At 40.6% G+C, this 10,656-nt stretch overlaps 1 protein-coding gene across 1 annotated transcript in view; it reads right to left on the bottom strand.

Moving 5' to 3' along the window:
- Window positions 1-253: 253 nt before the first annotated feature.
- LOC146464920 (uncharacterized) overlaps window positions 254-10,656 on the bottom strand; it is a 17,186-nt gene continuing 6,783 nt past the window's right edge. Inside the window, exons 2-6 of the mRNA XM_085129194.1 lie at window positions 9,806-10,103; window positions 7,186-7,652; window positions 3,878-4,447; window positions 2,065-2,291; window positions 254-1,497 (exon numbers count right to left, since the gene is read on the bottom strand). Coding sequence (XP_084985320.1) covers window positions 1,417-1,497; window positions 2,065-2,291; window positions 3,878-4,447; window positions 7,186-7,652; window positions 9,806-10,103 — 1,643 coding nt within the window. The 3' untranslated portion in view covers window positions 254-1,416. The remainder of the gene's footprint in view (window positions 1,498-2,064; window positions 2,292-3,877; window positions 4,448-7,185; window positions 7,653-9,805; window positions 10,104-10,656) is intronic.

Below are 10,656 nucleotides of genomic sequence, written 5' to 3'. Positions count from 1 at the left end.
CCCCCCCCCCCCCCTGTTCCGGGGAAGAAATGGCGCCGTTCCGAGCATGCGCCTGCAAGTTGTTCAGGACTCTCTCTTCTCCCGCCACACCCTATGCAGGGCGGAGGAAGACGGAGTTCTGAGACAGGACTATGTCTTCATTGTATTTAACTTCTGTGAGCTATTCTTAGTCTACAAAGTTGACAAATGCGTCTTTTTATGCGTATCGATGTAAATTTAGGAACCATTTCTGAGACTTCCGCTTTGCCTTCGTTAAGGCGGGGGTACACCTGAAAGCCGTTTTCACGCCGCTTAAAATCGGTTCAACGGAAATATCTCGTTCGCGTTTCAAGCAATACAAAAACCCTGTACTCATTACACAAATCAATGTTTTGGGGTGTTTTGTAAATTTTTGGGTGATTTTTAGGTATATTTGGAAGGAGATAGTTTTTCTCAAAAGAGTAGTAAAATTAAGAGAAATAAGAAATATTGAAGATTTAGTGAAGTTTTAAAATTAGAATTTGTGGTTGATAATTAATAGACGGATACCAAGTTAGTCCACTAGAAACCCGGGGTGCTCTTGCGTGGGTATCAACTGTCTGTTAGTGTTCCAAAAATCATTTTCTTTCTTCTATCCATTCTTAAAACCTCTTCAAATTTCACTCAAATTCAAGTGTACCCCCGCCTTAACAAGATTTCTAGTTCCTTTCAACATAAGAAAATTATGTTATCAAAAAAAAAATCTGTCCATTTAAGGCTTCTTTAATGATTTGTTAAAATGCCTTTTGTCTTTGGAAACGCTTATTTTGATGAGTTTTGTCAGCATGCACAGTACATAAGCCTGATACGTTTTTTGTTAGTGAAAAACAGTTTTTTTTTTTACGTAACAACTTTATTGGGTTTAACCACAAAAAAGACTTCAAGGTTACATGATAACAAAATTGAGAAAAAAAAGGCACTCACACACAAAACCAAGCGGGAAGGCGACAACGGGACGCTAGTGCACATGCGGGCGTTCCCTGTTAAAATACTACTACATGTACTAATCATCATCATCATCATCATCATCATCATCATCATCATCATACGGATTAACAGCCAACTCTTGGTCCCGGAGAAGAAAGCCTCATGTAATCTTCACTAGTACCTCCGTAAAACTGTGCTCACACGGAAGAATAATCATGATACTTAAAATGAGCTTGCTTAACTGTTGCAGGGGGCAGGAAACATGCAACCGATGTCAAACATGGGGAAACGTGTCATCAGTGTACCAAGCGTGAGGAAACATACAACTTATGCCTGCAGGCACGAAGGCGCTACAAACACTGACAAATCTAAAGAAAACGGAGAGCGCCGTAAATCCTAAAAATGGTAAAAATTGCACCAGGAAAGAAATGAGATTATCTGCACATATATGCCTGGTTAGTATGATAAGCGTTAATTTTGTTCTTTGGATGCCATCGTGTTAAGGCCAGCCCACTCGTCGACATCTGGTACTGAAATCCCGAGGTTTTCCATCTGAAAAACAAGGGTAAAAATGCTTGTTAGTTTTGGATCTAAAATATTACAACACTGTAAAGCAAATTTGCACGGCTGTCAAACATGACATGTATTCGCAATTCCAGTAAAAATCAATCAAGATTTGGACGCCTTATGATGTTTACAGAAAAGAAAACGTTTTCAGACGTATGTATGACTAGTGTACGCCTCGATACGCACTACAGGCCAACGAATGCGTGTAACCAAAGGCGCGTTTGACAGAACTTCTGGCAAGAGTGGTCACTTTCATGGGTTGGTGGCAGTGTGGCATACAACCAGTCCCCCAGTCCTACATTGGTGTGACCAGTCTGCCGGCCGTTTCTGTGTGTCTTGTTTTTGACACTTTGTTTATTTGTTTGTTTATTTCTCGTGAGTTAACATTCACTTTTACCACCTTGTTGTTACATGTGCTGGCCCTTGTTTACCGGATTAGCTTGCTAATGGCAATTAATTCAATCAAAAGTGCAACGTACTATTTTTCAGCCGAAAAAAATCGAAAAAAGAATAGTACTCACAAACACAGGTAACAATAAGTTATTCTTTCACCTGTTTTCGGGAAACAAAAAACTCCTTTGCTGGCTTCACTTTGTGCTCTCCCAGACCACGCCTCACATATCGACTGTGAATAGGGCACGTGTGGAGTAAATAAGCTGCCATGGTAACCAGGGTGGGATGTAGCCAATAACCTTTTTCAATTGGTAGGCCAATCTTCATCTCATTATCTTTAAAGCTACACTCTTCTATTGATAACAGGCTTTGCACGGCCATCTTTCCTGAGAAATGGGATGAAAATTAGAAATAAGCAGATAGGTTCAGGTAAATAAAAACTGAATATGCCGATATAAAAATTATTGTGATATAGAAGCTGGTTTAGTGTGATGATCCAATCGGGTAGTTTTTGGTAACCACTTCAGCAAAAGTCTGTTGAGTTGATTAGAGTCTGAGAAGGAAAAAAGCAGCTATACCAATTGAATGTACTAAGTGACACTCCAAAAATAACAATTTTGAAGTTAACCTGACTCTCTTTCAAGATGGTACGATAGAACGTTGATAGTCTGCAAAGAAACTGCATCGCGATGCCTAAGCGATAGCGATACCTATTCCCAAAGTGCCCTGTCACTTACAGCGATTTTAAGTCTCGAATATCAATATTAACTTTAACTTTATTTTATGGATTCTTTGCGATTGTTATCTTAAGAACCTTCTGGGATTAGGGCAAGCTATTATAGGAGTTTAACAAACTAAGGAAATCGCTAAATGCTGCTATCTTTGAATCAGTTACTGTCCAGAAAAACTAAGAAGGTGGGTCAGTTGTATTACTGTAAACAGAGAAAAGTGGGAGGGTGGCCTTTGTTTTGGCTTTGAAACTTAAAAACATTGAAAACAAAAGAAACCTCTAGGAGAATTTCGGGGTACCTTATGTCGTTTGAGGCGAGCCCGTAACAAAACAAGACCGTTTCCAAATCAAAGTAATCTTTGTCGTGTAAATGGAAAAGTGACGGACCTGAACTCTGAGGACTAGAGCAGGAGTGCCGTGCTCAAAATTTTCGTCGTGTAAACCGGGTTTTATTAAAAGGGCTTAAGGACGGCCCCTCTTAATACAGAGGTATATGGTGGCGGCTCATGACTACGCGGGGAAAGCAGATTTTATCAAGGGATATTAAAATCTAAAAAGAAAATTGGGGGTATCACACATTTTAAAGGGATAATCAAGCAACAACAATGCTAAAAGGCTTTAAAATACGTGGTAATTTATGGATTTTTTTTCCAAATTTTCTTTTTGGATTTCAATAAACATTTGCCTAGATAAGCCACAAAAATACCTTTGAATTAGTAGGCACCGTCCTCATACCCTTGGTGCCAGGAGATTTTTTTGCCACGTGGTTTTCGCTTTTAGCCGAAGTCCCTTACTATAATATTCTCGTCCCCGGAGCCTCCTGTCCCTCTGAGCCGGCGGGGCCTTCGCACGAGGGAAAGCATTTAGCCGCTCGTGGCGTCGGCTCTCGGACGACGACGATCGGGCTCCAGCTAATCCCCAGGCCCCCCAGGCCTCGCAGCCTACCCAGGGTGCCGTAAGAGAAATCAGAGTTTCTCGGACAATCCTGAGATGCACAGAACATATGCACAGCAGTAAAAGAAGGCACCATCCGTAACTACAAAAAGTCGCTAATTTACATCCCTGCGTGCGTAGTCTGCGTAAAAATTACACTGCGGTGGAAATCCATCTTGAGACCTAAACAAGCATTCTCAAATTTAACGCGGCAATTTGACTTCCGCATTGAATTGTATCGGAATACGACAATCACGCCGTCGGCGGAGTGGTACTGAACAAGGGACTGGTAACGATTCTAATTCTTACCTTCTTCGTTCAGGATAACCATGGCACTGAGGCTGGTAGAGTAGAACCTGGGCTCTAGACCATCAAACACTGAAGGTGTTCCAAATGACGTCACTGGTATACATTTCATTACCACTTCTTCAGTTTTGCATTTGGCTACAAATGCCTTCCACTCTGAAACCACATTTTCAGCCGCAAGAATGGTGATTTCCTTTTCTTGAGCGAAGAGTGCCTTTGCAACGCAGGCCACAGCTGCAAATTGCTTCTCAGAAACTCCTGTTGTTATTATAGCAACAGATGGCGCATGGGAGAGTGTCATAGCTGACTTTAAGAGACAATCATCCGGAATTTTGACACCATTTTCTGAATCAGCTGGTTGGTGTGATTCGCTTTGTTTCTTTGTTATTTGGTCGATAGCTTCCTGGGACACCAAGGAGGCAAACTGCGGCGATTCAGACAGAAAAACCACTTTGGGAGAAAGGTGTTGTTTAGCCTGATGCTCTTTGTGATACTCTGTAACTAGCCGGTCTGTAATAAAAATTGAGCCGCCACGGGCACATTCTGGTGACAGAGTGACAGCAATGCGAGGCTCTAGACAAGAAATAAAGAGAAAAGACCACTGAATTGATACTCTTCTGTGGTTTTCAATCAGTTTTTGAAATATGTGCCCTATGAGGTAGTGCTACCTTTCGCGTCTGTGGATAAAATCCTTAAATGTCATATTTTAAAAGAACTGTAGCTCGGTTTGTGTTGTTTAAAATGTTTCTGTTTAAAGTGATTCTAAATTTTGAATATGTAAATATTCGTGAAATCATCCAACTGGAAGTTATTTAGCAGTACGTTTCTGTCATGCTGGGTTATTGCCACCCCTAATTTCAGTCTATAAGATAAAACCGAAGCTTTTGCATGAGTAAGACTTCGCATGGTACTTCTTCTGTAATTTTAACAAGTTAAAAGTACTTTGAGGGGGCGCGTGGCCAAGATTTTTTCAAAGGTATCCAAGTTTCAAATCTACGGTGGCCCAAAAGTGTCACGGCAATTTCAATTTCATCACGGCAATTTCAATTTCACCACGGCAATTTCAACTTCGTTCACGGCAATTTCAACTTTGTCACGGCAGTTTCAATTTCACCACAGGGAGTCCACAAAAGTTGTGAAAAAGAAATAAATTGTTAAATTATTGACTTACGTTGTTCGTTTCTTACGGTTTTCTATAGTGCTCATTTGCATAAAATTTACGCGACAGCACTAATGTCGTGTACTGAGTTGTGCGCGAGCTGATCTGCACCTGCTGACTTTACTATATAAATATTGACAAGGGAGGCAACTTTTTCGCGAAACAATTTGAACATACTCAGCAAAATAGCTTTGAGCGTTCGACTTGTTCGCCTCTTTGCAACCAAATTCGTATTAAATGAAATCTGGATAATTTTGGAACACACTTACCTGTTAGAATCCCAAGAAAAAACAATTTTGAGCCAGCATTTGAGCTCCCTTTTCGTAGTTTTGCTCGGTGAAGTTTTTCGCAACAGCTGCGGCCAGTTACCTTGGCGCAGACGTCACAGATTTATGCGCCATTTCGAGCGAAATGTCGCCTCTCCCTACCTCGCAAAGATGTTTTTGCGCGACAGCCATGGACAGTCACCGCTCCCTGTTTAGTCACAAATTGCGCGAACTGAAATTCTACTTTGGTTTTATTTACAAAATTTAGATTTGCGCGACAAGTCAGCTGAAATTTATTTCCGGCCCCGCTCAATTTGTGACTAAACAGGGAGCGGTGACTGTCCATGGCTGTCGCGCAAAAACATCTTTGCGAGGTAGGGAGAGGCGACATTTCGCTCGAAATGGCGCGTAAATCTGTGACGTCTGCGCCAAGGTAACTGGCCGCAGCTGTTGCGAAAAACTTCACCATTCTCCCCATTCTCCTCGCGGCTTCGCCGCTCGCTTCTAACGGCTCCGCCGCCTACAATAGGGACTTTAAGATACGGCGACTACGGACTACGGACTACGGACGAGACGAAAATTAGGACTGGGACGAGACAAGTGTGCTCTCGCTTCTCACCGTCGTAAGCTGGCGACGGTGTGTAGGCGAGGAATTTCACGTACTGCGATCAAGGTGAGTACAGAGTTATAAATTATTGTATAAGAAAAGAAAGGTTTCGTTAGAATATGGTCTGAGGGCTTGATGCTTTCTATCACGAACACCAAAAAGCAGATATTTAGCAATTTCAAGCGCTTTTGAACTCCAAAAAGCGAAAAAATTTACGGCTAAGTCGTGTTTACTGATTTTGACCGCCAATTTGTGTTTACTTTTATTTACATGAGAAACAAAACTTACGAGTGAAACACGCTCTTTGCATTTTGTAGGCAAAAATGACTTCTCCCCAAGTGGAAATGTAAGTACACAGCCTTTTTATCTTTTACCAAAGTATTTGCAAGGAAATTATGATTGAAGTAGTATCTAACCTGTCTAACGTGTGCATTAAATTTTGACTTGCAGCGTCTACAGAGCACCCTGAACTGTGGAGGAACCCCATGAATCTCGGCTAAACGAGGAAGATCTTCCTTGTTCACTCTGAACTCAGTTAAACATTCGCTTGAATCAAAGGAGTCGAGACAAAAACAATCGTACTCCCAGTATGGATATGATAGATTTACTGACTTATAGGCATCAAACAGAAGTACGAATTCTTCTTCGTCGATTATTTCGTCCACTAAAGAGTAAACCGGGGCATCTCGAACCTTTTCAAAAGACATTCTGGACGCAAAATATGAAAAAAGTAAGCGAGTTTTTTTCTTGAGTTTACTTCGCGCTTTGTTCGTAGTCCGGTGTCTGTAGTCTGCGATCTTAACTTCGTATTTTCGCACCACTGTTGTGTATTCGGCCCAGTCCTCCATAGCAAGAAAACCTTGCGTCCAACCGTAGTCCGTAGTCGCCGTATCTTAAAGTCCCTAATACCGCCAGCTACGCAGGCTAGAATTCCACCAATACGTCGTCGTCAGTTTGAAATCGACACCTGAGTGATCTCTTAATCCTCGAATCTTTGAGTTATCGAGGGTCAAATGCACCCAGGGGAGCCAAGAATTAATTGGAGTGTACGGGGGATTTCGAGTTATCGGAGGTTAAAAAAAATCGGGAATAAAATTACATAGTTAGCTTGAAGCAAATTTCAGGGAAACTACTTCTTCTTCTTCTTTTGATTGACTTTTTTCTCATCATTTTTTTACGTGCGAACTGGTAGCTAGCCCCCTGTTTGCAGAAACAAATTTTCAGTTTTAAAACGGCGGGCTTATTCGAAGTTTCAGAAAAAAAAGTCATTTATACATACTAGCAGACATGACGACTTCGGTAGCAGATATTCCACAGGCCCAGAAGAGCGTGACATCATCTTCACGAACAACTGGCTCATCTCCACCCACCGGATGTAGAAAATCATCGATCCCGATAATTCTGGGATCACCAATGTGTATCGGGGCTCCGTGGGCAAAAACCAATGGGACACAGACTTCCGCTACTTTTTGTACGAATTTCCGTGAGATTGGTCTCATGGTCACTATCATGTCCCCTGTAAAAGACCCCTGGGGGAGAAAGGGGATTTTTGAGAGATACACTGGGATATCAAATTTCTCCAGTATGTGACGGAGTGGAACTTTTTCGGCCACAAGCACGTGATCAAATGAAACACTGCAGCCAAAGTAGAAGGTAACCATATCTTCCCAGGGGATGTCCAACAAGTCAGGAGGATGTCTGGTGAGGAAGCCATCTTCAATGACTGAATAAAACGGGAGATCGGTCCTAAAGAAAAAAAAATGAATTGCCCATTGCATCATCAGTGGCTGAAGGTAAAAATGGAAGACGACGAGTTCATACATTTCCTGTAGCTTGAGTTAGGCAAATCAAAGTGTTGGCGGGTTCTTTATTTAGGGTACTTCATCGGGGTATCGGTTTACACTAAGCTAGAAATAATTTTCCACAGCTGTTAGGAAAGCCTAAAATAAATGCATAGCATCTCATTTTGAGGAGAGCAGCAATGCTTCCGTGAGCTGACTATATCTGTCCCTCCTCCCCTAGGGGTCTGAGAGGAGGCATGCAGAAGAGTAATGCCCCCCCCCCCCCCCCGGGCATTTCCTGCATAGAACAGACATGTTTATTTTAATAATTCACTCAACGACAATATACACTTAATGTATAGTCCCAAGGGAAACAGTTAGTTTTGTTTTCCCCAGAGTCCTGATGGTTCCTGAGACGAAGTCGAGGAAAGTGCTTCTTTACAAGACTAGCGTCTAACTTACTAGTGTCTAACTTAGAAAACTATATGGTTTACTTAGGAGCTAGGCGTTTCCACATAAGATATAATAATTTATTCGCTTGTATTGCGCATTTTCCATGACAAGATGATCAAATGCGAATTACAATAATTACAAAAGCACAATATGTATATATATATTACGTGTGACAGCAGTATTGAAATGACGAATCCTCTATATATTCTATATCTACCTTTCTATTATATTTACGATATAAGTCATTTAATGTCTATGTGTATAACAATATGTTATATGTTTAGTTATCCGTATTAAATAATGTTTTTAAAACTTTAAATTAACTAAATATCCATATATGTATCAATACAATCTTAAAGGAAATGTGAAAATAAAGTTGTTGTTGTTGTTGTTGGAAACATCAGGACTCGAGGGAAAACAAAATTAATTAGTTTCCCGAGGGACCATACATTAAGTGCTTTGTTATATATTTAGAATTCCCCTTCAACAATCACAGCAAACAAACAAACAAACAACTGAGAGGGCAACAACTGCGGAATTATATCCCGGTCGGGATACATTTTAATCTCGTACCCAGATCTCAGTCGGTTCGGGAATGTCGAAATAGGAGATCTGGGTACGAGATTAGATACATTTGTATTTGATCAGGGCACGTGACCAAGAATGAACCAATCACAATGTTGGTTTTGTTGAGTGAAAGTCTAGGTATATAACAACAGATGATGATGACCTTTCATCTTGGCTCGCTGATCAGCTCAAAATTTTGTTCAATGTCTCGTTTTCAGACATTCGTTTTAGGACATTCAACCTTAGCAATGATATTCTCTTGATAAATCATATACTCTAGCCTCCTCCTAAGCAGACGTTGTTTTGATCGTCGCGTCACGCACCCCTCCCCACCAAAGTTCGTAAGTAGGATGGCGTGACGCGACCAGCAAAAGAACGTCTGCCTAGGCTAGAAACAAATGAAATTAGTTTGTACCCTTTTCAAAATTGTTATTTGTATTTTTGGCCGAGTTTTTTGTTTGTTTGTTTATATTACTATATTCTGTGTATTGTAACCTAAGTGTAACCTTGATGTAGCATAATTTACAAGTGATTTTTTTTCTCTGTGTAACTGGACTGTACGAGCAAGTGTTTGAAAAGCAAACAAAAATCGTTAAAAAATGCAGAAGAGTAATGGGTTTCCTGTATAAAACGGATGTTTATTTTAATAACCCCCTCAAGGACAATGGATGACAATTTAAGAAAAGAACATTGAACTTGTCCAACAATAAACCTCAACAAATATTCCAGATAAGTAACTTAGTACTTCATATAATTTGTAAGGTTACAGTACTTGTAGTAACGAACAGTCTAGAACATTTAGTATCTGTACAGTCAACTACCGCTATGATAAACACATTTGAAAGCACCATTAAATGTCTATAATAGTGGAAGTCTATGATGCCGAGAGCTATTTTCAGTCATCCTGTCGGTTCGCCGGGATTTCACCATCTGTGTCTTAATAACGGAGTATCCGCAGTAGCGAAAATGAGGCGTTCGAAAAGCGAGAGTTGACGACTGTATGCAGACTTTATGTAAACCAAATTTTAATATCTCTGAATGTTATATTTATTTTTTAAATATTGTATTTGAACAAAACAATATAAAACAATGTCTTACCTCACATCTGAATCTGAGGCTAAGGGTGGAGCGGTGAACTCTCCTGGCTGACTGCGATAGAGATGAGGGAATGCACTACTGTTCTTGTGGCACAGTTGTTCAAAGTCATCCGCCAAGCTGGATGGTAAACAGGCAATATTTGATTGTAAATAACCTAAACAGAATTGACTGCAAGGGATGTCCATTATATTGTTGTTTCGAAAGTAACTGCGTGCTTCTGTGGGATGAATCTGACCAGCATCACGTGACAGAGACATTGGTGCGTATTCTTCAGATTTCCCAGTCCTTTCTCGACGTCCTGTTGACAAGACTGAGTCACGTGAGTAAAAGATAAAAAGAGTAGGGTGATGTTGGGTGGGCGAGAGGGGAGGGTGAGTGGGTTGAAGTTTTGGATTTCGATACATATTATTATTAGTTTTCTTCCTTCCTTGACCACTCACACCAGACTGTACTTATTATGAAATACTACATAATCCTGTAATTTTGTCTACGCCAAACGTCCCACAATTGCACAATATTGAGACCACATTGACGTCAAAATTCCTATATATATATATCGCGCGGATCATTTTGTTCATCCTCTGTTTCGCTGTCGTTTTGTTTCCATACAAGCCTCAGAGATCCACTCTTCAGGTACAATATTACGCGTTTGTTAGTAACGGTTCCATTTTCGAATAATTTTTCCATAGATTTTGCCATTCTATTTGTGAAGCTTAACTTTAGGAGAAATTCCATAGCAAGTGGATAAGTGGCTTGATGTGTTCGTGACCTTTCGTACTCCTGTTTCGTACCAACAAGAAAGATTAATTGGTCACTCGTGCAGTGAATCTATCTTACGAAAGTGACGTGCT

This window comes from Pavona decussata, unplaced genomic scaffold (assembly GCF_977016875.1).
Source record: "Pavona decussata unplaced genomic scaffold, jaPavDecu1.1 SCAFFOLD_161, whole genome shotgun sequence".
NCBI lineage: Eukaryota > Metazoa > Cnidaria > Anthozoa > Scleractinia > Agariciidae > Pavona > Pavona decussata.
This window is presented reverse-complemented; position numbering and strand designations above follow the sequence as displayed.